At 32.3% G+C, this 27,907-nt stretch overlaps 2 protein-coding genes across 2 annotated transcripts; one reads left to right on the forward strand and one right to left on the reverse strand.

Annotated features, from left to right (window-relative positions):
- Window positions 1–7,077: 7,077 nt before the first annotated feature.
- LOC112039740 (uncharacterized) lies at window positions 7,078–9,114 on the forward strand. Its single transcript, XM_024072644.2, has 2 exons — window positions 7,078–7,851; window positions 8,768–9,114. Exon 1 carries the CDS (start codon window positions 7,511–7,513, stop codon window positions 7,847–7,849), a length of 339 nt encoding a protein of 112 aa, XP_023928412.1. The 5' UTR covers window positions 7,078–7,510; the 3' UTR covers window positions 7,850–7,851; window positions 8,768–9,114.
- Window positions 9,115–17,311: 8,197 nt separating this feature from the next.
- On the reverse strand, window positions 17,312–27,703 carry LOC112006619 (protein DEFECTIVE IN EXINE FORMATION 1). Its single transcript, XM_065761303.1, has 14 exons — window positions 27,600–27,703; window positions 27,233–27,483; window positions 27,007–27,117; window positions 25,848–25,930; window positions 25,475–25,592; window positions 25,238–25,392; window positions 24,387–25,069; window positions 24,203–24,273; window positions 21,513–21,769; window positions 20,916–21,097; window positions 18,480–18,763; window positions 18,272–18,389; window positions 17,999–18,181; window positions 17,312–17,890 (listed from the first exon to the last, which is right to left on the reverse strand). The coding sequence occupies exons 2-14, from the start codon at window positions 27,379–27,381 to the stop codon at window positions 17,573–17,575; spliced, it is 2,712 nt and encodes a 903-aa protein (XP_065617375.1). The 5' UTR covers window positions 27,382–27,483; window positions 27,600–27,703; the 3' UTR covers window positions 17,312–17,572.
- Between the last annotated feature and the right edge of the window lie 204 nt (window positions 27,704–27,907).

Raw genomic sequence — 27,907 nt, forward strand, 5'->3', positions numbered from 1 at the left:
TTTTTTTTTTTTTTAGCTTATAAAGAATTAATACCTCAACAATTGTGAAAATATTGTGGCAATTTATTTTGATGATATTTTATTCTTTTAGGGTAACAACTCATATGCAGATAAATAATATAAAAAGCGTGTTCAATAGGCAATATTTCCAAAAAAAGAAAAAAGAAAACCAGTGAAACAATTTGGATTGAATAAACCAAAACTATTATAGCTTTGCTACTGTAGCTTTGAGCATTGACCTTTTTTATTTATAGAAGTTTAAATTAGAACCAATAACAATTTATCATTTATAATTTGTTATGAAAATGTTGTGAAAAATGTTATAGATATAGCATTTCTTTTTACACAATACCTTTATTTTTAGTTGTGGTCAGTCCCAATATGATATTTTTATAATTTTATTTTGACCTATAAGGACTTAACACCTCTAACAATTGTGAAAATATTGTGACAATTTGTTATTTTAATAGGGTTCAACAGTCCATGTCAACAAAAAAAGGGCTAGCGAAACAGTGCCACTTGAACAAACCAAATGAATGGTTGCTTTACTCATTTACACTTTCTATATATAGAAATTTAAATTAAAACTGTAAAAGGGCGAGTTTTGGTCCTTCTATCCAAAGGATGAATGAACTAAGGCCCAAAGAGCCCAATACAATAAATTTGTAGAGAGTGGGCTAAAAAGCTAGGCTTCAACGAAATGACAACGACCTTAATGTGCTAAAGCAGATAAGAGAACGATGAAAAACAATGAATAGTCAAATGTAGTGCATATAAATTCTTCCTTGGCAATGTCCGAGGAGAGTAGTTCTTAAATATATTTCTCTTAGATTCGATTACAGTTGCTGTTTTTAATGATATGGTGTTTTCTTTCCAAATTCCTTCTCCCTTTCTCCCCGGAGGGTCTCTTACATTATATATGTCATGCCCCAAACTCGGTACCCGGATTTGTGACCATAACCGGTATGCTAATATCAAGCTTAAACCTGATATTAACAAGAACCAACTTAACTTTTTCAAAACTTTTACAAAAGCTTCCCTCTTTCTTTTCATTCTTGTTTCTTTACTCCTGGAGATAACTTTGTCACTTGATATTTAGAACATTTACACTGTACTCAAAGAATAACATAATCCACTAATTACTCAAATTCTAAATTCCACATAATACGTCTCTTAATGTTTTAAAGTACACAACTTTCATTAGATCCTAAAATACACAATACTACAAAGCTAAATATCAAAATTGTTAATTTGGGATCTATACAACAAAACTAAAACTAGCTCCTTCCAAAACTCGACTAAGGCTCCCTCTGCTTCAAAATAAAACCTGTTGACTGAAAGAGTGGAAGGGGTGAGCTACACAGCTTAGTTAAAGTAAGATGTATGAGAATTTAATAAGGATGCATGTAAATCAAATTATTTCATTTAATAAATATTCAGATCGGAGAACATCGTTTCATGCATAGTATTTTATATTATTTATAATAATAACTTATACGCTCTTCGTAGGAAAATAATTGTTCTCCTTTTTCTTATCAGAATAATATTATCAAAACCTTTCTGATTGAATTTCTTTCATTTCTTACAAAGTCACCATATATGTATTCTCATTACAAAATAATCATTTTAACTTAAATCGAATAATCGGTAACTTTGTCTTAAACTAGAAACATCCTTAAGAATAATAAAATTTTCCTTCATAAACTTCTTCTCATAAAATATTATAACGTTTATAATCATAAAACTTAACGTTTCATAAAGAACAGATATCTGATGGTTTTTTAACATAAACTTGTACTTTCATCAGAACTTTATCTTCATAGAACACTAAAACCTTTTCATCAGATTCTTTATCTTTAAAGCATAACAGAACTTCGAAAACTCTTATCTTTAAAGAACTTTTTTTTTTCATCATAAACTTCTTTTCATGAGAGTTTTTAACTTTTCATAATGCATTTAAACAACATCATTCTCTCATGATCAATAAAATAAGATAGCCATTCATAACATATTGATTAATTCATAACTAATAAGTCTGTACTTATTTGGGAGGCTTCTAACACCACGGTGCTAGGCATCCAACATTCTCCACAATGCCAGGTATTCCTGAAATCACATCATAATATATATTTTCAACCATAGGGGTCGGTTGACTTCCTCCACAAGTTAGCCGTAACAAACAAGGGCGGGTACAGCAAAGCCAGTCTCACTTTTAATGGCCAATCATATAACATTTTCCATGGAAAGCCAGTAATTAAACTCCTACTGGTAGAGTTCAGATCATCAGAGGACATAACCCGAAAACATTTCTTACTTATACATCATACTGAAATTCATAGTTTGCATTACATTTCACAATAGTAGTATTCTCATTATTTTCTTTAAACATCATGTTCGTGAAATTAGCAATAGTATCAATATGCTCAAATCATATACATAAGGTTGTGAAAGCTCATGAATATATCTTTATTTGAAACATGCTTATATGTCATATCTCTAATCAAAACCTTTTAATGCATAATATACTTTAAAATAACCTCATGACTTACCAAACGCCTATATAACTTATCCATTGCCTGAAAGAAGAGGAATCGAAGGCCTATAGTTGAAGGAGCTTAGATTTGGGTACTGGTAATACCTAGACCAAATATCAAAACTTATTACTATCCATTATTCCTTATCATAAACTTATACATCCATCTCAAAGCCTATCTCTTAGAATCAAGGAAATCCTAATCCCACCTCATCGAGGTTCCCACAAACACAAAATACATTTGTCAAACATCATCATGTACCAATCATAGAGAAACTAACATTCTCACATTAATATCATATCTCTAAAAGAGCCAACTTCATTTCAAAAGGTGCTTTGAGATTAGGGCAATAATTCATGCATAAACATAAAATCCTTTAAGCATGGTCATATAACCATAGACACTCACATGGCAACATAAAATGCATTGAACAAGACAGCTTCATGAAAACAACAGTCAGATGGTTTAGAACCCCTCCTTTGAGTACTAAACCTTGAACCAAGTTATACAAAATTTAACTATGATCCAGACATACCAAATGATGAGCATAATAAATTATAGCTCAAATCATTCACCCTAAACTTTAGAATTAAATCCTCAAAGTTAGGCATGTCCCTTACTTTTCACTGTTTTATTCTAGCAGCATATACCTCACTTATAAGATACAAATGGGCTATCAATTCACATCCAAACTTCATGAAATTTTACAGAGGAATTCCTCTGGATGTCTAGTAAATACCATATCAATTTCGGAGTCAAAACATAAAACAATAATTTACTAAAAATCATACAATACAGCATACTCAAATCTGTCCTAACAGAATTTCATGCAACTTAGAAATTAAATCATTATTTTGATATTAATCCAAATGCTGTGAGACCACTTTCATTACAACCATATGTATCTTAGATTTCATAATAACTACTCCTAGCATCCTAATTCACTGTATAAAATTTAATATATAATTTATCATGCATAAACATAAAATCTGTCACAGTGACAGCTTTGCAACATTTTCTTGTAATTCACAAATAATTATCAAACTATGGTATTTTCATATGACGATTTTTATAACCTCATTATACATGTTAGAATACAGTCATTTAACCATTTATAATAAAATTAAATACAATAAAAATCTCAACAGTAACATCAAAAGTATTCATCCTAAGACGTGGGGCACACGATAAGAGTAGGCGATCCTCGGCTAGCCCAGATTGATGTCTCCGTGCCTGGTTTTCTAACCCGAGAAGATCTCCCACCAATTGAGCTGCCCCTCCATCGATCCCCCCGTGAAGTAGCGGCTCTAAGGGAAGAAACAGCCTCCTTACGTCTGTCACTTGAGACTAAGAAAGACCAATTTCGCCTCGAGGAAGAAGGAGAGGTGCGAGGAGAGCGTGTGGAGATCTTGGAAAGAAAACACCATATCATTAAAAACAGCAACTGTAATCGAATCTAAGAGAAATATATTTAAGAACTACTCTCCTCGGACATTGCCAAGGAAGAATTTATATGCACTACATTTGACTATTCATTGTTTTTCATCGTTCTCTTATCTGCTTTAGCACATTAAGGTCGTTGTCATTTCGTTGAAGCCTAGCTTTTTAGCCCACTCTCTACAAATTTATTGTATTGGGCTCTTTGGGCCTTAGTTCATTCATCCTTTGGATAGAAGGACCAAAACTCGCCCTTTTACAGTTTTAATTTAAATTTCTATATATAGAAAGTGTAAATGAGTAAAGCAACCATTCATTTGGTTTGTTCAAGTGGCACTGTTTCGCTAGCCCTTTTTTTGTTGACATGGACTGTTGAACCCTATTAAAATAACAAATTGTCACAATATTTTCACAATTGTTAGAGGTGTTAAGTCCTTATAGGTCAAAATAAAATTATAAAAATATCATATTGGGACTGACCACAACTAAAAATAAAGGTATTGTGTAAAAAGAAATGCTATATCTATAACATTTTTCACAACATTTTCATAACAAATTATAAATGATAAATTGTTATTGGTTCTAATTTAAACTTCTATAAATAAAAAAGGTCAATGCTCAAAGCTACAGTAGCAAAGCTATAATAGTTTTGGTTTATTCAATCCAAATTGTTTCACTGGTTTTCTTTTTTCTTTTTTTGGAAATATTGCCTATTGAACACGCTTTTTATATTATTTATCTGCATATGAGTTGTTACCCTAAAAGAATAAAATATCATCAAAATAAATTGCCACAATATTTTCACAATTGTTGAGGTATTAATTCTTTATAAGCTAAAAAAAAAAAAAAATAGCATACTGGAATCAACCACAACTAAAAATAAAGATATTGTGAAAAAAAGTGCGACATTTACAACACTTTTATAATAAATTACAGATGATAAATTGTTATTGGTTCTAATTTAAATTTACCAATGAAAATATTTTTTTTGCCTACCAATAACAACCTATTACTTTATGATTTGTTGTGAAAATGTTATGAACATAGCATTTCTCTTGTGAAAACTAGCCTTTTGGGGGAGGGGGGGGGAGGAATATCGTCTATTGAACATGCGATATTATCACAACACTTTCATAACAAATCATAGGTGGTAAATTCTTATTAGTTCTAATTTAAACTTACCAATGAATTTTTTTTTTTTTTCTACCAACAAAAACTTGTAACAACCTATTACTTTATGATTTGTTATGAAAATATTGTGAATATAGCATTTCTCTTGTGAAAATAGTAAGACATTTTGTTGTCATCATAATATTTTCACAACTACTAAAGTGTCAATTCTTTACAAGTTAAAATAGAATATAACAAAATTATAAAGGCATTACGAAAATGTTGTACCATTATATTGTCTTCCTAGAACTATTTTTTTGGTTTAGTCAACTTTATTGAGCCAAAATTCACTATTTCACATATAGTTTCCTTGGGTTGACTTTTTGTATTTTTTATTGTATTTTTATCTTTACACACCATTTTAAGTAAAAACACATAGTTTTACACACAAAAAAAATAAATAAATAACTTAGGATAAATACACTTTTTATCCTTTATGTTTGAGGTAGTTCACAATTCCTCCTTAAATTTTAGAATCAAACAATTTTTCCCTTTAATATTTTGGAAAAGAACAAATATGTCATATGATTATTCTCTTAGTTAAACTCTAATCAAAGTTTATGGTTCTTAAAATATTACATTGTGTAATGTTTAAAATACTCCCACTAAATTTTAACATTTCAAAATTTTCTTTACGTATTTTGAGTTTTAAATGGTAGTAATGCTTAAAAAATTGGAATGGTGATATAAGGTGTTTTATTTATTACCTAAAGAACATTGATTTTCTAGGTTTAAATATTCAAAAATTATAATTTATCTAATGGGAAATTCGATGACAAATGCCTTTTGTTATCCTTTTTTTTTTCTTTTTTTTTTCTTGCCTAAAATGGGTGTTCATTAAAAACTAAGTAAACTAAATATTGCTCCTAGACTCATGTAGAATGATAAAGAAGAAAGTATGAATGAAAAAATTTTCATTGTGTATGGTTGAAGATATTTGATAAAAAAACTTCAATGATAGCATATTACATCATTCATTACGAAAATTTAAATATTGTGACAATGTTTTAGCAGCACTCAATTGCTTATTGTTAGAAGATGACGATGGTGTTCATTAGCATTCTTAGATGTTTTTAGTGGGTGGATATTGTCTTTATCAAATAAGTACTAAAAAACTATTAAAGTAAATAAAATAGATATTTATATGCTAAATAGTTAGCATAACTTTAATTTATGTGTGATTAACTATTAAAATTATTATAAGAATTAAATTAACCTAGTATATATATATAATTAAAAGATATGTATACTTCACTTTGAAGAATGAGATTCAGAGTCTAGATTCTTTAATTAGATAAATAATACTACAAATTAGTCTTTCAAAACATTGACGAGTCAAAATACTATTGGTTATGAGGCGCAGATCCCTTTTTATAAGTCGGCAGAACCAATCAACTGGGATATTTTTCTATCTTTCTTTCTTTTTCCTGCCTAGACCAACCAAATGGGATAAATGCAATGGACAAGGCAAACGCATTGGTATTAGGCTATTAGCCAATCACATAATTTTCAGACAATCTCTGAAAATAAAAAAAAATATTATTGCATGAGTAGTTAAAGAATCTCCTCTTCACAAACAAGAATGTCCTTTTTTTTTTTTATATTCTTTCTTTTTTCTTCTCTCTTTTTTTTTTTTCTTGTACGTACACGTCACCAAATGGCAAGCCGATAAGAAAAAATAAAATAACACAATTTATATTATAACTATCCACGTGTTAGATTATGAGTGATAGATAAAAAAATAATTGGCCTATAAAAAAGGATAATCAATCAATCATAATTTAAATTATTTAACTCATAAAATAATTGTGACAAAAAATTGTAGCGCTATATATTAATATCATTAAAAAAAACCCCACTAAAGTATCATTAAAAAAAAAAAACCATAAGAAAAAAGTATTATAATAAAATAAAATAAAATATTTCAACTGATTGTTTCGAACAAGACGCAAAACCTACTTTGAATTTTTCAGGAACTGATGAGAGAGCTATAGTTCAACCTTCAAACCCAACACAACTTACTCTCTTTTCTAAATACCTCGTTGAGATTCTTAGGCACGTGTTCGAACTAAAATCTCTACCTCACATAGTGAATAGGTGAAAATATCAAGGAATCTTGCTTTGAATAAATTTTTTTTTTTTTGAGTCATACCCAGTACCACCTACCTAGGCTCAATCCTGTGTAATTTCTATGAAAGTTAAGCCAAACCCAGATTCTGTTTTTGGGTTAATCACTGATTTCAAGAGGACCCAAAAGTCAAGATTTTGATTTAGGTTTAGTCTTGATAAGGAATTGCAAGAAGGGTTTTTGAAGAAAAATCAATAAGATTTCTGACTTTGGGTTTGATTTTGCTTTTCTTTGGAAGATAATGAATTTCAGGAGCTTAGAAGAGTTCTGGGCCTTCTATGTGAATCAGCACTCAAAACCATCCACAAGGCGCTGGCATTTCATGGGCACACTTATTTCTATCTTCTTCATGCTTTGTTCAGTGGTTTTTAGCTGGTGGTTTCTGTTCTTTGTGCCAGTCTCTGGGTATGGATTTGCCTGGTACAGCCATTTCTTTGTGGAAGGGAATGTTCCGGCCACGTTTGGGCATCCATTTTGGTCTCTTTTCTGTGATTACAAGATGTTTGGATTGATGCTTACTGGGAAAATGGATAAGGAGATCAAGAGGCTTGGAAAGAGGCCTGTATTGCAGGCCTTTTAACTGTAAGTTTTTCTATGCTGTTCAGAAATATACTGGTATTGCTTTCAATCTGTATTTTGTTCGCAGGTATGTAATTGACTGATTGTTTATTTAAAAATGATATTTCAATTGAGGAAATAACAAATAGTATGACTTTGTTTAGAATGACAGAAAAGAATACTTGTGGCCAAACCTGACTAGGCTGTTGAGGATCCATATCCGACCCCAAATTTTTGTAACCAAGGATTGGTTGTTGTATGTTGGATTCTTAGATACAACAAATTGATGAGGGAAGTCCATAACCTTTGGTTGGGGCTTTTTGATGTAAATATGGCTGGATTGTTTGGTTAAAACATGAGTTTGTGAGTACATGGATATGTTATGTTAAAAATTATTACAACTATAAATACATGGATATTCTGATATGATCATAATGTCAATTTGCACATTATGTGGTTTTGGTATGAAAATTTTGGAACTGAGGACCACTTTACTCTCTATTTTATTTTGCTCTAAAGTTTTTTAGCATGTTATGCACTTTATCTTGAATTGTACCTAGCTGTCCATTTTCTCTAATGTCAACACTGAAATTTCATTAAGCTAAACTGTGGATGGTTGATCTAACTACTAATATGGTCAATAATCAAATACAGGCACATGAGATGAAGATAACATGATTTACCAGTGAATTATTAAAAAAAAAACATGATTTACCATTTTTCCCACTTTAATGAATAAAGAAAAATAAAAATAAACTTGAACATCCTTAAAAAGATTTCTACCAATGATATAATCAAGCATACCTTTCAGTTTATCTCAACTTAAACAAGCATTATTCAAATTATGGGTTAGACACTCAAATCCCAATTATGTAAATCATGCCTTCAGCAAAGGTGAGGCATTGAGGGTTTATGTTCATGAGGCTTTTACTGGTTTCAGGTTTTGTTGGCGACCCTTTTGCTAAGCTTGGAATTCCCTGAGTAAATGTGAGGCTTTAATGCATCAATAATAGGGGGCAGGATGCATTGCAGTTTCCTCCTCTGGACGAGTTGGATTTGATCTAGAGCAGGATGTTGAGGGATGTATCTGATGGTGAAGTACTGCCACCATGCTCTGTTGGTCTTAGAGGTATAGGATAAAATTGATTATGTGAAAGAGTTACTGGCTAAAGTCTAAACACAAGACATCTGTGAGCTCCCACCATATTGCACATGTATTTAAATTGACCATAAAGTGCATTTGGTTGCACCTTCTAGCTGAATAAATTTCACAAAAGTTTCTTGGGTGATTGTTTCTTAAAGTATGGAATCCTGGAATTAAAGTTCTTTAGCAATTGTTTCACTTGTAATCAAAGTTTGAATCACTCATTGCAGCCAAAGTTTTGGGGTACGTCATGATATTGAAATTTCTTTGCAAGACTTACCAGTTGAATTGTGCGTGCATGAGTGCACGCATGTGGTAAATCAAGTAGTTGGTATTTTGCTTCAATGAAATTTCTGCTCAAATAAAAATTCATATTGAAAGCCATTCACCTGTTACAATCAGTAAGTGTTTAGTGGACTGAGATTAATAGCTTTTAGATCAAGTTGTGTTCTTAGTTTAATTTGTAAAGAGTGGATGACTTACAGGAAACATATTCCACACTCTGCTGTAGTGTGATATTGAATTTGTGAATAATAAACATCATGGTGGCTAAAAACCTTGTAGCTCAATTGGTTGGCTTCTCTTGGTGTCTCCAACAGAAGTATCCAAGGTTCAGATCTCCCCATCAAAACTATTAAATTATGAAAAACAAACCTCATATTGAAGGGCACTTTTGCGGTCAGTCTGAATTCTGAAAATATTCAAGGTATAACTTTGAATTTGTGAATCATAAGGCTATAATGATGGGAAATTTGTGAGTTTCAAGGTTTATAACTTTATTTGATGGGGAATTTTGCAGTCTACCAGTGAAATTATTTGAAAATATTCATAGTCCCCTTTCTCTTTTGTAATTATTCTGTTGTTTGATTTTCTTTTATGTTTTTTCTTTGTTTTCATCTTCATGTTTTTTCTGGGTTTGCTCTATGTTCTTCATGCATAGACTATACTTTTGTATATATATCATTCTTACTTATCAAAAAAAAAAAAAATTCATAGTCTATGTCAATACCACTTTTGAGAAGGACTGAAGGGATGTAAAATTATCAACAAGACAAAAGAGATAAATCAAAACTTATCAGATGTTCAAGTTTCTAGAGTAATTTCTGTTGGAATACATTGGATCGTTACCTTCTTTGATGAGGGAAAGTTTCTTTTTGGGCTCTTTATGTTGTGCGCAACCCGTTTACCATTTTACTGCTAAAAAAATAGAGAGATAAAAAAACAAGGTATGGTTCGTTTGAATAGAGAAATTTAAATAGAATTTAAATTATAATTTTTAGTTTAAAATACTTTAATAGAGTATGAAATATCAAAAAAATATTAGTAATTTCTATTGATGAAATATATAGATGGATTTTTATTTTTATTTTTGTAATTCAATAGTTAAAACAGATAAGAGGATTGAAATCTTGAATGCATCTATCAAAAATACTAAAAGCTGTCAAGTGAGTTATAAGGATCTTGAAAATATATTGATAAATTTGAGTTTTATAAATACATAAGATTTTTTCCCGTTAGACACATAGATTCCTTAAAACAACATTGAAAAGATAAAACACAAACGATGTTAATAAGAGCATTCTCATCAGCTATTCTATAAAAAAAATGTCATTTTGACACATCAAAAACCTATTTTACTATTTTACAACATTATTTTACAACATCTCATTTATCAGATATTTTATTTTTCAATCCTATACATTAAAATAATATATTCATCACATTAAAATATCATTAAAAAAAAAAAAAAAAAAAAAATCAAAAAGCCTTGTTACATTGTATATTTATGTTTTTAGAAATGCTTCAATTTTTATATTACAAAGAATGTAAAGGATTCTTTTTTGAATGATTTCAAATGTTTTGTGAATTCCACAATGTCTACCATGGGATGACTCTCTTGAGTGCTGCTTGATGTGAATACTCTTACACATAAATATGATAATATGTCACTGGATAATGGTTTGGGCAAAGTCTAAGCAAAGATGGGAGCTAGTCGTCAGTCATCACTTGAGTTGGGTCTAAGAACCATTCTTTTGACGCCTATGTAGAGGTTAAATCACCAAACTTAAGTCTTTTTTTTTTGAGGAACCCAAACTTAAGTCTTTGGAAGTGTTAGAATACGAACTTGGGAATGTGTTAAGCAACCATGCACACCTAACTTAAAGGCTAGCTGCCACTTGTACTCCTTAGCCATTTTCTAACAAGGTCCCACTAAGTTAGTTCCCTTCTAAGCATGTAAAATTCACACACACACACACACACACAGAGGATTAAATACATAAACCACAGGCTCAAAGATGAATCATTTAGACGTGGGTGTCCTAATTTTAGGGCTTCATTTATAAAACCCTAATTGGAAATTTTCAATTTCAAAGTTACTCAGACATCACCTTGACCAGCACCACATGTGAATCACTTTTATTTAAAGAAAACCAATATTCAAAGAAAGCAGAAATTTAGGGTTTCTTTGAGGCATATGCTTAGGTAGGGACTAGAGCAGTGTACACACTACACAATGCTTCAAGATGCATACACAATGGAGGGCTACGTGCACGCATTTGTAACTCTAATTTCTATATCTCCAATATCTTAACATGCAATTACTTCTAAACTAGGAACGAAAAGAAAGCAGAGAAATAAAAAATAAATTAAACCTAAGATTTCAAAGTGAAGAAAGAAAACAGAGGACATGATTTTTTTTAATTTATATATAAAAAATAAATAAATAAATAAATAAAAAAACTTACATTAATTGCTTGGAGATCCTCTTGAATCTTGATCATTTGAGCAAAGCCAACTAGCCAAGGCGTTGAATGTATAAAATGCGGTTACATATGAATATCAGATAACAACATTCTTGTTGTTTTAAAAGCTTCACTTTTTGCATTGAGCTCCAACCCTAGTACTTCCAATAGTTGAACTTTGACTTTGATCCTTTTAAGATTTCTTTTATAAATAAAAAGTGCTTTGACTTGTCAGATTGCTATAATACTCATAAAATCATGGATGTAGAACAAAGCCCAAGGGACAAGGGGACCTTAATTAGTTAATTATATATATATTAATTAAAAGCTTAGTTGGTTCTGTCTACTGTTTATATGGCTTGCGTTTAGGTAAACAAAACGAGAAGTAATAGGCATCCCATGCAAATTACTCATGCCTAACCATGCTATATAGTTTGAATTGATATCAGCATAACCTTTTTTTTGTTGTTGTTTTTTTGCCTGAGTGATTGATACGTGCATTGTTGCTGGGGCCTAAGCTCTCTTGTATACATATGCGGGGAAAAGTCATTGTTTGTTTTGCATTGACTATGAATATTTGTAAGCCCACTCAACTCACGACTGACGGCTCAAACCCCAAACTAAAGCTTGGGTAGTGTTTATTGAAGATGCAACTAAAATGCTGCCTACAAACTTTATAAAAAAATGCGGAAACATACTACAAATTTTATTACATAAAACTATAAATTGATTTGGCACTTAAATTGACTCTTTATGATTGGTAACATATTAGTTTATAAGCCAATTTAGTAAAATTTGTAGTACATTTAGCACTATACTCAATTACATTTAGCATTAGTTTTATAATAATTAATGTTTATTACCAGGCCAAAATATTAATATCATTTTTAGTGTATTATTTAAGGGTAAAAGAATTTGTCAAAATTTTTTTTTTTGGGGATAATTTAATAGTTAAAATAGAAAAGGAAAGATTTTGGACCTTAGAGATGTCATGAACATAGATGAGCCAACTAGTCGAATTACAAGAATCTTGACAAAAATTCATTAGTTGAATGAGTTGGAACCCAATATACTTCAAAAAGAACTTCTTATTATTATTATAATAATATTATATATGTGGTGACAAAACCAATTGGAAGGAATCGTTTGTCAAAAACGTAATTCTATTATATTTTCAATTCAAAGAAAACCGAAGAAGTGGAGACAAAGCCAACTTCAGAAATTATCCGGCACTTGCAAAATATTAATATAGCTCTGACAAAATAGCTGCCTGTATTGGATTTGTATTACAATTATTATTTTAAAAAAAATTATATCTTAAGTTGTATTTTTTTAATAGAAAAATTCTCTTTTAAAACTAGTAGATAATAATTTGTTATTTGGGATCGTAGATGTCATCATAATTCATATTATGTTGTTATATCTTTCATGTCACTTAATAAATATGGACATTTTATAATAAAATTATAGATATAAAACCACTTAATTGTAACATTTTGTTTTGATAACATTATAACCTAATTATAACATTATAGTTACAACTTACAAATATTTGAACATTGTAACATTGTATTTACAGATATATCTCTTTCTTTCTCACATACATACATACATACATACATATATATATATATATATATATTTTTTTTTAAGAATACAAATCTCAACAAACTTGAGATTGAGATTTCTTCATAATTCGTGAAAGAAATATTATGGAAACAGTATTGATATTTTATGTAATTTGATGGTGGATCACTATAAGTGAGCTACGTATAAATTAAACTAATATTTATTAATTTTACATTTATACAATTCTTTATGAAAAAAGTGTCAATCAAGAAACATAGTAGAATCTTATATAAATAATACACATGGATAGAATGTTATAAATCATCACGTAATGAGTTAAAAAAAAAAAAAAAAAAAAAGAAGAAGATAACTTTAAATTAGTTTGAAACCAAACTTTATTCATGCAATAATTGGTCATTTTGCTTATTTTGGTGTGCTTATAGATTCTTTTACCGATAATGATACTTGTTTATTTTGTGGATGATCCTTATATCTGACATATGAGATTAGGACATACTTATAATAATAAAATTATTTTTTAAAAAGACAATGAGATAACACATCAACTTACTACATGTAATAGGGGTTTAAGTTTTTTGCTGAATGTAATAGGGGTTTAAGTTATAACTAAATAGTATTGGCATTATTATTGTTCCCCCATATATACGGTTCAAACCCTACATATCTTTCCCCCACTTTCTACCTACTACAATAATAATAATAATTATAATAATTTACTAAAAGGTACACTTCACAACAAATGAGTCGTTGAAAAATCCATTGCTTTCCAAACACTATTTACTTTAATTTCCTATCTCTCCCATTTATCTAACTAGTAAGTTGTCCGTGCGATGCACGGATAATTTTGTAATATTTTATATAAGATGGTTTTGGATAATATTGTGTATATATATTATAAAGAAAAAGTACACTAAATTAGAGTAAAGAAACATATACATTTTAAGGTATTAAAAATTAGTTTAATAGCTTCATTGCATATTTGTACCCTTCTTAAGGTACGATTTTTTATTTATTTATTTATTTTTAAATCATGAAACCAAAAATAAATGCAAAAAAGTAACGGGACCATGAAAATTAACAAATTTGTGTTGTGTTCACATATTTCATACCATGAAATGAAAGTTTGTCCAACTCTCTGATCGTCTTCCCCTTATTGATAGTGCGACATTATGACATGGTTTGGACAAATGTGTATGCATGTGTCTTATAGATGATTTAAAATTGAACCATGGTAGAATATGGCTTTACATTGTGCACCAAATACTCTCTCTCTACTTATATACCCAAAACAAACACTATCTAACCAAATTACCCACCCCTAATTTTAAAAAGAAAAAGGAAAAAAAAAAAATCCATAGGGGTTTCAGTGTCTTGATGGTGTTGGGTAACCTGTATAACAAAGGAGGTGACCCCTTAACAACATAGTAGCATAAGTATTGTGAAAATTTATATGTTACAGATTATAGATACCAAAGTCAATATGAAGGATGATTTACACTTATTTACAGAACACAGACATGGCAGTAGGTACAGGCATATAACAAAGTAAAGGTGCAACCATATGATGCCACTTTTTTTTTTTTTTTTGGAGAATCCATATGATGCCACTTTAATTGTGCATTCACCAAATGAAGGTAGTTCTAAGAATGTTGATTTTTTGTGTTGTATGCTTGTATGCAGTAGAGGTGGGTTCAATGAGTTGAAAGCAAAGCTAAGCCAATCAAAATTAAGGTCGAAGTTGAAAAGAGAAATTAACAAAACAAAAAAACAAAGGTAAAAATTTGAGTTATAGTTATTATAGAATAACTGCTAAAGCTTATAAAAGTAGAGTTCCTCTTAGGCTCCTAAAATTTTTGGTTTGTTGATTTTGCTATCTATAACTCGATTCTTCTTTACCTAATAAAGTTTGGAATTTTTTTGTAAGTATATTTTTTCTTCAAGAAAATGAATAGAAATCTACCTTCATGTTCATGCTCATGTTAATGTTCATATTTGTAAACCTAAATCATATTTAAGCCCTTAATTTTAAAAAGAAAAAGGGGAAAAAAAAAAAAAAAAAACCCGTAGGGGTTTCGGTGTCTTGATGGTAGTAGGTGGCCTGTATAACAAAGGTGGTGACCCTTTAGATTCCTCTTTCTCTTTCTTTCAAATGTTTTGTCAGTCTTAGATTTTTTTATTTTGGTAATGTATAGTGAAACAGTGCATTTTATATAACAATCCACAACATTTTTGTGTCTCTCTATCTTTCTTCAAGGCCTTATCTGGTTAGTTATTATTATTAGTCCTTAATTATTATTTTTTTTGCTTTTTTTAAAATACTAAAATGGTGGGTGTACTAAAAGACATGAAGAATAGAGAAAGGTGTGGTGTAAGTTTAGTAAATTAATGAGACATTAATAAGCTAACAGTAAAATAAGTTAATATGAACTTTTGGATAATAGTAAAAATACTTAATGAAAGAAGTAAAAAGAAAAAAAAAATGCACAAAGCAAAATTAGAGTGTCACTTGGCAAGACCTCATGCACTCCCGCATATGGTCTCTGCTTTTATATATATATATTGATTTTAGAAAAATGTTTATACCACTATTATGGAAAATTGAAAAAGTTGTCAAAACAGTTTTTTTTCTCCATAAAAACTTTTCAAAAATAATTCACTAACAAATGTCCTTAGGGAATTTGTTAACATTTCCCATTACTTAATATCTAAAAGTTGAAGTTTAGTATTTATGGTTGCTATGTTCAAGTTGAATCACATTAGCGTAGTATTTGGTCCATTCGGTTCATTTCAGTCGAAGTCTGTAAACATTTTTGACAGTTGATTATTCATATTAATAAAAATACAAAGTTTTTCTCTATTGTTCTCTGATGGATTTTTCTATTGTTCTCTGACGGGTTTCAAATCTATTACATTGTGGATTCAAAAAACTCCTTGTGGATTTGAGGTTATCTTACAAAAGCAAATGTGTTTTATTTCTTACAGGCTTGAAATAGACTTGTTCTATTTCTCATAGGTATTCCCCTACATTAAAAGTGCATTATGTTTCATTTATAAAAAATACAAAATTTGAAACATTTTTAAATAACATACATAGGTAGCTTAATTTAGAAAATATAATATGTTGTATCAAGTATACTTTGTTAGAAAATAATCACATAATCTTAAATAGGACTTGGAACTAACACTAATTAGTCTCATCTACTATTTTTATTTTAGAAAAAATTGTCAAAATTTTCCGCATATGCAACTAGTTCTTATAATTTGGAGCCATTGAGACTATCAACTTCTCCCAAGAGATTAGTATTTTAGATTTCGTCTTTAAAGTGTGATAATGTTGAATTTATATGAATCTTGTAATATTCCACTGCCAAACAACTCCATACAGACACTTGAGAAGATATTCAGTTGTTTCTAACAAGCAAATCATTCTTGGGAATTTATGATCTGTTTGGATTGAACGAGAGAAATTGGGAGTAGAGTAGAAGAGAGTAAAATTGGTTTAAAATTAACTTATTTTCGGCCAACTTTACTCTACTCCCCTCCACTTTCCATTCCTTCCCCCTCAATCCAATCAGTCCTTAATTTTGTGCATAAAAATGGACTTTGAATGGTTAAGCTGATGACCTCACAGGTTTGGTTGTGATGTTAATGATCTGGTTAGAGGACCTACCCCATTGTCTTGTCGCTGTTAGTAGATATGCTGAACATTCCTATTAAGTTTATGAATAAAATTTCTGCTGACCTACCCCACAACCCCGGCCCCAAAAACAAAAAATTTCAAACATGAATGCTTATCATTTAGAGCATAACTCTTAAGTACATGCAAGAGCGCTTACAGTGAGCACGCACACACGGTATATAAATTATTCTGCGAATAAAAGTCAATTTCCTCATAAAATGCCCCATAATTAGTTAAGACTTAAGAGTGACCTCCCCTTGGGGCCATTGACTTGACGTAAAAATGAAATAAATAAATAAATAAATAAAAGGAGAGAAGTGGGAAACGGGAGCCAAGATATCATTTGGGATTAAATTCAATCGCCCATTACCCAAAATCTGACTATTTTACATTTCCGGCTTTCTATAATTCAAAACTCAAATTAAATTGAATTCAGGCCCACTGCATTTTTAGCCAGATCTAAGCTCAACATCAAAACTTGTTGCCTGTGTGTCTACTTTGTAATCACCTAAGTTTCTGGCCTTCTGTTCAGGAAAACTATCGCACATTATCTTTATGCAGGGATGGGGTTTTCATACAAGGGATTCATCACAGGTCAGTGTTCCGTGAAAACGATGGTAAAGGCATGGCCTCCTGTGGACGAAGGATGAGGAGCACAGCAAACATCCCAACCATTGGGAGGACGAGCAGCCACTTCAACAGTTTATAGTAATACATATGGAATGTGAGGGAGAAATCATCTGAGAAATACAGTCCGTTCTTGTCAACCATCTCCACCAAAACAGTCCCTGTAGTCCTTACCCCAACTGTTGGAAGCTTTATTCGATGCTTCCCAGGACGGTCAAAGATCTGATTTTGCTTTATCCTTCTCTCACCTTGATAATTACCAGGAACCAACAAGGTTGTCTGCATAGTTTTGACAAATTCAACAATTCGAGTACAAACAGAGTCAATGATAGAGAAATTTGAGTTGCAGCCTTTAATAGTGTAAATGGGTTGGTGGGAAGCACTTACTGTGACATTGTAAGGTCCTTGAGACCCAGATGGGAATCTGTATTTATCAACAATCTCAATATCCACCCAGAAATTCCTGCCTTCCTCATCACGGAAAGCTCTTGATGGATGTGGAACATAGATACCTTCGCGGTTATGCCGATTAGCCACATTGTTTCTTCCTTGATTAGTTGATCTCCATGCCTGAAAGAATATCATTAGAGGAATATCAATACGACCACGGAGAGAACAAAGAAGAAATCAATCGCAAATCAGCTTTGGATATTATCCTACCTTGAGAGGATGATGAGGAGAAGGAGTAGAGAAGCAAAAGACATTGCCATTCATGGTTGTCACAATAAGATCAAGATCATCTCCACCATCAACATTTTCTGCCAAGACCATGCTATATCTGTCATGAAGAGATGCACATTTAGATAAGTTGAGGAAAAGGAAATCAAAAAACCAACATCAATGGAACAAAAGATCATGCATATCTTACGAGGTTTCACCAATGTCAACAACATCAGCACATGAAGTAGGCCCATCTATAAGGTACAAATAACCATCAAATGATGTTGTAACAAGAGTCAGCCCCTTCTTTTTCTCACCACGTTTATTTAGATCAACAAGAAGAACTTGATTCATCACTCTGCCATGAGTTCTATACGGATAAGGACGAACAAATGACCCATCCTTGCCACTCAGAACATATATGTTCCCTGACAGTGTTGGAATCACAACATCAGTATGGCCATCACCATCAACATCGCCAACAGTGGGCCCCTGAGGAATATGACAATGTGTATCAGACCACTATGCTATGAATTTTTCATATTATTTGGAAACATAGATCAAGTCACTCTACTGACAATTAGAAACAGATGTTAGCTCAACAGTAACCTTCAAACCATTATTATATCAAATTCTAGAGTATAACAATTGATGAACTACTGGATATAGAGGTAAGTTGATTTTTAAATAATTGAAAGAAAATATTTTTTCCTGTTCCATATCTTTAAAGAGAACCCAGAAATCTTGAATCCACATAAATTAATAAAATTCAATATCAAATACCAGACCATTGTGAAGTAGTCAAATTTCATGTGAGCACAATTCCCAAACGGCATTAATTTGATCAATTACAAATATGGTCAGTACATGAGGGAACATTAAACACAAAACTATTCAGGAAATAAATGGAAAGAATCCTTCCGTTTCACCTCCTCATTGTCTTTTCCATTTCTGTAAGCAGTGAATCCCATGGGCAGACTTGTTGGTATTGGCACAATTTACATAATTTAACCAGTTTTAGCTCAAACTTACCTGATTCAAAAGTTTACCAAGCCAAAAAGTCCACTTCCTTCATCAAAATTTATCATTTAAGTTACAGGAAATGGGGGAAAAACTAACATACATTTTGATCAATAAAAAAAAAAAAAAAAACTTGACATCCATTTTGATTAATAAAATATAATTCACTATAAAGCACATAGCAGCCCATGTACCCAGGATGTATAAAAGAGATAAAAACAGCAACTAATAACGAAAAAAAACAAAGATGAAGCATCTCAATTAAATTGAAGCAAAATTTCCCTGAAGCCATCCACTCAAATAAAGATTTGAGGAATGAAATTTTCAGGTCTAACACTGAACGTTCACACCCTCCAAAAGCACCTACCATTTCTCTCTCTCCAAATGCTCCACATGAGACAATGAGACACCACCTTCCAAATGTTTATACGATGATTTCAACCGAACTGACCTTGCCAATGTGCTAACAGTTCAATCATCCCACCAGGCATAACCCAATGAACACAAAGAGATTAAAAACCATAGAACAAAGCTCTCTCATAACATCAAAATGAAGAAGCAAATGATCAATAGGTCCCCAATCAAGTTACACATGCAAAACCAATCTACAATAATGATATAGTGTTTTGTTTGATTATCCACAGTTAGAATTCTCCCCAATGCTGTCGTCCATAGAAAGAATGCCATTCTAGTAGGAACTCTAGGCTTCCGTATGCTTTTCCAAGGTTAAGGCAGACCTCCTATAGGATTGAACATTTTGTAGATTTGACTTCAAACACACTGCATTTAGACAAATTCCAGCTCATCCCTCCTTCCCACTTTAGCAGAGTTAATTAACTCCATAAAGGATACAAGGGACTCCAACTCCCAATCTTGCACTGTTCTAAAAAAGTAACATCACTGTGAAAATTCCATCAGAGCATTGATAGTAATCTGCCACTGAAGCTTTCCTATTACGTGCAAGCCGAAGTAGTTCTGGAAAGCCTCCCTTCAATGATTGATCAACACACCACGAATCATGATAAAATTTAACTTGAGTTCCCGCTCCCACCTCATAGCTAATAAAACTAGAGAAATTACCGCAACCTTTCCTTATATTTCCAGATATGACCTCTTCACTAAATTTGAAAACCAGCCTCCACAGACACTACCATATTTGACATCCACCACCCTCCACCGTAACGCTGCAACTACTACTCCTCCAATAATGCTTGATTAAATAAGATCAAATTCTCAATGCCCAATCCCCCAGGTTTAAGTGGTTCACAAATTTTGTTCCGTTTAACTAAAAGAAATTTAAATTTGTCACCTAGTCCTCCCCATAAGAATCCTGCTGTAGTTTCAATATGAAAAGCAACATTCATAGGGATAGGCAATGGTGAAATAGAAACACATGAAGGTTTATACATACAAGGAAGCTGAATTCAATAAATCTGACTAAAATTATCAACATACATTCAATCAGTAATTTTAACTCAATTCACATAAACAAGTGGGATTCAAGGAAAAAAAAAACACACACACAATCTCAAAAGCTAAAATAACATATCTCATTAATAATCAATAAGATTCTAGTGAATTTAAAAACAGCTTAATTTTAAGAAGAAAAAAACATGAATCTTACCTGGGGAACCAGACTCTTAAGGTGTGCTTCCCAAATTTCCTCTCCTTTTGTAGTCCAAGCAGCAACGTTTCCATGTGTATCAGCAGTCACTAGTTCAATTTTGCCATCGTCATTGATATCAGCGGCAACAACAGCTCCTTGAATCTCAGCCATTTCAAGAGGAAACTTTTCTCTCACTTTGCCTAAATAAAGGAAACAATTGAGTATCAAGAGAAAACAATAAAAATGAAAAATCAAACCACATTTAACAAAATGCTTAATTGGACATGTGAGAACTCTAAAATAAAACTTAAAGAAGCACACTTAGCACAGCGCAGTTCATGTACTCAACATTTTTTATTATGAAAGGGACTTGACTCCAAATTAACTATCTAAATAGACGCATGCATTAAAGGAAAATATGGTCAGAACATAGAGAGAAACAATAGCCAAAGATCTAAAAAATGACGCAATATCTTTTACCACCGCTCTATAGCTAACAGCAAGTCATAACATCTGCGTTAAAAATCAAGAGCAAACTACAAATTTAAATAGAAAAGCATGTGCTCTAATCCTGAACACATATCACAAGATAGAAAGTCAGCATAGGAATATTACCATGATGATCCAAGACATAGAACAAGCCAAAGGAGGTTCCAACAAGAATGTCCATATACCCATCACCATCTAAATCAGCAACAGTTGGAGAAGAGTATATATAGGCACGGAAGTCTCCAGTATCTGTACTTAGATCTAGCTCTGTAGTCCACTTAACTTGCTTTGTATCAAGATTGATAGCAACAATATCAGCAGCTACATATTTTCCAATATCAATACCACCCAATTCCTTCAAATGTTCTGAGTCAGCATAATACCTGCCAACTTACAAGGTGGCTAATCACTTTCACATCAATCAGTTAGTAAGCAGTCCAAAAGTCACTACCAAAAGCACTACAAAGCAAGACATCATTTAAATCAATAAATAAAAAATAAAATAAAAAACCCACTGTTGATCACTTGGTCTAACATTTGCAATGATGAGTGAATGATAAATGGTGTTAGTATAACATGTTGAAGATCATATCTTCCCATGCAAAAGGTTGATCTGCAATCAAGGAGAATAAAACCAGCCCAACTATTCAACCTTTTTTTGATTGGTCAGTTATACACGCACCCAATGGGTCTTGAACCCACTTCACCCTCCACCTAGTACTTTAAGAGGACGAGATGCCAGTTGAGCTAGAGCTCATTGGCAGCCCAACTCTTCAACTTTTTTATTTTTTTAAATAGGTAAGTTCAACTTTCAACCTTACCAACTGAGAAGTTTAGATTGAAGATTCTAGACATCAGTTGAGCTTGGAATTAATATTCCAATCCAGCCATTTTTTGGGGTGGTCATGGTTGAGAAATTGGTCAATCATTGATTGAACCCAACCCAAGCTCGGTTTAATAACTTACTAGTAATAAAGCTCTATTCATGTGTATGAAATATGAGAACCTCAAGCCTACACAGACCACAACTACAAACATGTAACAGAAAATGACTAACTAAACAGGAACCCTAACTAATTGGGGTCAGCTTCACAATCTTTTTTCAAATAATTGGTAGTGGATACATAATATTTTCGAGACAAGTTGGACTCTTGGTTTATTAATGCTCTTTAGCCATTATTCCAATAATAAAAATGCTTAGTAGAGTTTTGAATTGGTATAGAGGCGTTGCAAGAGTGTGATGCAGGACAACCTAGTCTTCCCACCCTTTTTTTTATTTTATTTTTTATTTTTATTTTTATTTAAGTAATAAGTTTTATTGATATCAAAAAAGAACACCCTAGTACACAGGAAGTATACAAGGGGTCAAAAAATCAAATACAAAAATTGCAAGAATCTAGGAAATCAATAAAAGAAGGGAATGATTGTTTTTGCAAAGCAAAAACCAATCCAATAAAGTTTTAAGAAAGAATAGCTTGAGGTTTGGAATAGATCTCCCAATATCTTCAAAACATCTACTATTTCTCTCCCTCCAAAGACACCACATTAAGCAATGAGGAACTATGGACCATATATAACCATTTCGATGATGCCCAACCTTGCCTTGCCAACACCCTAACAGCCCCAAAACAGTATGCGGCATAAACCAAGTTACTCCAAATAAACCCGAAACCATAGACCATAAATCCATAGCAACAGGACAGTGAAGGAAGAGATGGTCAACTGATTCACCATTACTCTTGCATATGTAGCACCAATCCAAAAACCACACCTTCCTTTTTCGTAAATTATCAATCGTCAAGCATTTCCCCAAGGCAGCAGTCCAAACAAAAAAAGCTACTCGAGAGGGAATCTTCTAATTCCAAATACTTCTCTAAGGAAAACCGTAGATAGTAGGGCCAACTAAAATTCTATAATAATCATTAATAATGAACCCCTTATTAGTCTTCCCACCTAGATTAGTCCCACAGTAAACCTTAGGTTTCACCACCAAATACAATGCAAATTTTGCATGAATAATCTCATAATAATATTAATAATAGTCTAATACTAAATAATCCATCTGGAGCTTTATATACAGTTTCTAGGAATTACAAGAGATAAAGGTAAGCATCCCTAAAACAAATCCTAATCGAACTCAAATACTAATCCAAATGCTAAACTATTCCTTATCTAAGGAGATGGAATTCAATCTCTATCACAACTCAAACTAAACAAATAAAAATGTTAAAATCTAAAATTATCCAATAAAAATCCAAAAATGAAATATTGAAATAGTTTCTGGTTATGCTCCTGCATCTAAGTGAAAAACAAAGGAATAACAGAACAACCCTAGGCTTCACCACCTAGAGCAGTCTGAACCCTATGTTTCACCACCTAAGGTTTCCTAGCATCACCACCAAGCTATTAAAAATTTCCAAATCAATTCATTTGTCAAAATCAACAAACCACTAATGTTATCTCTGGGACCTATAAATACGGTTTCAAATTACATCAAAAAAAAGGAAGGAAAATAAGCACAATTAAAATGGCAATCAAATCCCTCCAGAACCTCAAAATAAAATAACAATCAAATGAATTAAAATTACATAGTCTGGACCAAACCAATCAGCATTAATCTGATGTCCACACCAAGTTTAGACGATAAATTTCACACAACAAGCAGACAGGCCCTTTAATGATTGAAGCAGAAATGTTAATGGTAATGGCAAACTGCAAACTACAAACTGGTGGCAGTTGATTATATTGCTCAATTTCATCTAAATTGGTGGTAGACAATAGTTTCAATAAAAAAGAGAAGATGAAAGAGAACTCACTCTTGATCAAAGAAATAAGAAACAGCAACTATCATCTCTGATACCCCATCATTATCAATGTCTGCTATGACCTGACAGGAATAAAAAGAAGAAAAAAAATTTGATAAGTTTACCTAAACCTACCAACAAGTCTCATCAATAAAATTTAAAACAACAATAATCAAATTTTCAATTTTAGACTCACTGGAGTGCACAAGATGTGTGAGTCAATGTGCACATAATCCTCCACTGTCTCATGTACCCTTTCAGTCCATTCCTCCTCTCCCCACATAGAATCATCAACATAATCATCATAATCATAACTGTACTCATCACCTAGCTCATCACTCTCACGGAATAAGTCAAAGGATGAATCAGCATCTGCTTCTAAACCTTCATCATTTTTCACAGTTGCAACATGAGGATCCTCATTACTATTATCTGTTGATTTAGAGTCACTGTCATGTGATCCTTTTGAGTTATCTTCCAGAAGCCGTCTCCCAGTGTTTGTCCCATTCTGTGCAGTTTCTCCTGACCCAGTATTCGTCCCATTCTGTGCAGTTTCTCCTGACCCAGTGTTCGTCCCATTCTGTGCAGTTTCTCCTGACCCAGTGTTTGTAGAAGAATTATCTACACTCGTAGGCAGCTTGATGTTGGATTCTATTTTACTTTCATTTAATTTCTGCTCATTCTCTACATTCGACACATTCACCATGCCAACGTGACTTTCTGTCAACGTTGTATCTGAAGTGTTCAATGGAGGTGTACTGATCTGACTTTCATTCATTTTTCTTTCATTCTCTGGGTTGGATGTGTTCACCATGCCAGGATGACTTTCTGTTGATTTAGTTACTGGAACTTTCAACTCAGGTTTACTCCCATTTGTTTCTACACATTTACCATTTACAAATATAGTCAGTTCTTGTTAGAAGAAAGAAACGAATACAGTATTTTATTAAGTCAGGCATTACCCCCCTCCCCAACCCCCCTAAAAAATATAAATAAATAAAGAAGTAACTGAGCAGATATAAAATTATGAATGTAAGAATAAATTACGGGACATCTTAGCAGCTGCCTCCATGACAAGCAGGTCATCTTTAACATCTGGATGTGATCTGTCCACTGTGTCAGAATTCAAACCCACATGCCAATTTTTACGAACTCTTCTACGAGGTATCTCTATTTTATCTGCCATCATGTACCCTGACACTCTATAATATACATAAATTGATGTCAGAACAGGTATTTAGGCATACGACCACAAAAGATACAATCATAACTGAGAAAAATTACCTGAAAAAGAGCACTTCACCATTGTAGGTTGCCAAAGCTATCTCTCTTACACCATCCTTGTCAATATCATACAGGAGCGGACTGGCATGCACAGTAGACTGATGGAAAGCAGGCCAACCTGACAAATCATTTAGCAACTATGTTACATATTTACTAAACCAAACCCAATCCAGGATTAGTAAAGCTTGTTAATTTTTACATATTTTTCATGCACTCCTGAGATTCATACAAATACCATCCTCCAGTTACCTCCTCTAAACATTTCCCAGGAAGGTAAAAGAACCATTTATCAGATACACCGAGTTTAAAGTAATAGAATGGCTAGCAGAAATTCTACAATCATCTCTGCAGCTAAAAAGAGAACATTTAGTACCTGGCATTTTGTCTCCATCAGAACCTTCTAGAACTTCAAGGTAATGAACAAAAGATGGAACCACTATATCAAGCTTTCCATCACTGCAGAGCAAAACACAGACATTGCAGTCAACAAAACAAACAGATAGAAACCAAGACACTTCAGATCTACTGGTGTTTCACCGAGGACCTCCCAGCTCTTTTATTTATATGAAATATATATTTTTGAACCCGTAAAGATATTTAAATAGCTTTTATTGACCAAGAGAGAATGTATGATAGGGTACGTAGAAAGGTTATATAGTGTGTTTTCGAAATAATGGGGTTCAAGTTTATTAAGTTGTTTAAAATATGTATGATATAGCTGTAACTAGTGTGAGAACAAGTAGAGGCATCACAAGTAAGTTTCCTATCATAGTAGGTTGCATCAAAGATTAGCATAAGTCTCTTTGTACTGGCTATGGATAAGCTTACTAGATTGATTCAAGACAAAATATCTCGTTGTATGTTTTTTGCAGATATCACACTTTTAGTTGAGTAAGCTAAACATAAAGTTAACATGAAATAGGAAAAATGCTTTAAAAGATAAAAGCTTTAGGTTAAGATGTACTAAAATAAAGTAAATGGATTGTAACTGTGTAAGTATAGTAAAAGTAGAGACAAAGATGTACATCAATAAAAAAAAATCACCAAAAAAAAAAAAAAATTGATGGTCAAGAAATACCGAAACATGAGTGTTTCCTATATATTGGATTTTTTTTTTTTTTAATAAATAATTCACAAGGATGAAGAGATCCAAGAGGATGTGAGTTATAGAATAATAGAAGGGTTGATAAGCGGAGAAGTGCGTTAGGAATATTGTGTGATTGCACAATACCTATTAAGTTAAATAGAAATTTTTACAAGACTGCAATAAGATCGGCTACCCTCCGGTGCTTAAATTTTTTGATAATTCAATAGTTGGGGGTTGGGAGATGTGAATCCTGGATGTCTTTGTTGGAAACACCAAGAGGTGCCAACCAACCGGTTTTGAACCTATAATCCCGAGCACACCATTTGAGCTAGAGCCCACTAATTCAAATCAATTACAAGTTCTTAAAACATGGAAAAGTTGAAAAGAATTATATACCAAAACAAGAATTGAGCAAATAACATACAAATAGAGAAACATCTATTACCTGTTGATATCGGCGATCAAAGGGGTCGCATATATACTAGAGCTAACTTCAGTTTGCCACCTTAGTTCCAAATTCCTAGGGCACTGTGTATTCAACAAAGCATCCTCATCTCTAATAAAATCAAATTTCAATTTCAAACAAATCTCAGTGACTAAATCAGAAATCGGAATCGAAATTGAAACCAAAAGTGTAAATTGAGGAAATGAAAAAAATTAAAGAGACGTACATATCGGGGTAAGCAAGTGCATCGTCGGTGGCCTCTCGTTCACGAAACTTGTTCTTCTTCGCTGCTTCTTCCGCGCCATGAATGGAGCTCAAAGACGAGCAGAGAATTAAGTAAATCAAGAAGTACGACTTCGTCGCCAAGGATCTCATATATACACAATTTTCAGGTACTCAAATTTCCAAAACCCTAGCCAAAAATTGTGTGATAAACCCTAGCTAGGGTTCTTAGCGATCTCTCTCTGCGATGTGAGACTGAGAGAGAGAGAGAGAGAGAGTTGTGAGCTGAAGAGAAAAACGAAAATGTTTCGAAACCTTTTTTTTTTTTTAATGTGTATAAACGGTTAGCTAATGCGAAATCGGAAATGGACCTTGGAGTTTTGGTGAAATTACGAATTTGGGTCTGATGATCGGTCAGAGAAACTCGCTCCGGTGACGGGTTACAGTGAAGGAAAAGAAATGCAATGCAAGTCCAAACTATACAATAGAATTTAATAGATAAATACTCTATTTTTGTAACTCTTTGAGACTGCAAAGAGCGACCATCACTTCCTTCTCAAAAAAAAAAAAAGAGCAACCATTACTTTCTTTCTTTCTTTCTTTCTTTTGGGTAAAATTTAAAAAATAAATTTGGAGATGTACTAATGACCCTATGGTAATTGTGAGCTTTAAAAAAAAT

This window comes from Quercus suber, unplaced genomic scaffold, assembly GCF_002906115.3.
Source record: "Quercus suber isolate HL8 unplaced genomic scaffold, Cork oak 2.0 scaffold_405, whole genome shotgun sequence".
NCBI lineage: Eukaryota > Viridiplantae > Streptophyta > Magnoliopsida > Fagales > Fagaceae > Quercus > Quercus suber.

Excerpts from the sequence above, each read along its gene's own strand:
- LOC112039740 (XM_024072644.2), top strand. The coding sequence starts at position 7,511 with ATGAATTTCAGGAGCTTAGAAGAGTTCTGGGCCTTCTATGTGAATCAG.
- LOC112006619 (XM_065761303.1), bottom strand. The coding sequence starts at position 27,381 with ATGAGATCCTTGGCGACGAAGTCGTACTTCTTGATTTACTTAATTCTC. Across the intron at positions 25,393-25,474 it reads GGTGAAGTGCTCTTTTTCAG|AGTGTCAGGGTACATGATGG; the intron begins GTAATTTTTCTC and ends TGTATATTATAG. Across the intron at positions 18,390-18,479 it reads GTTGACATTGGTGAAACCTC|ATATAGCATGGTCTTGGCAG; the intron begins GTAAGATATGCA and ends TCTTCATGACAG.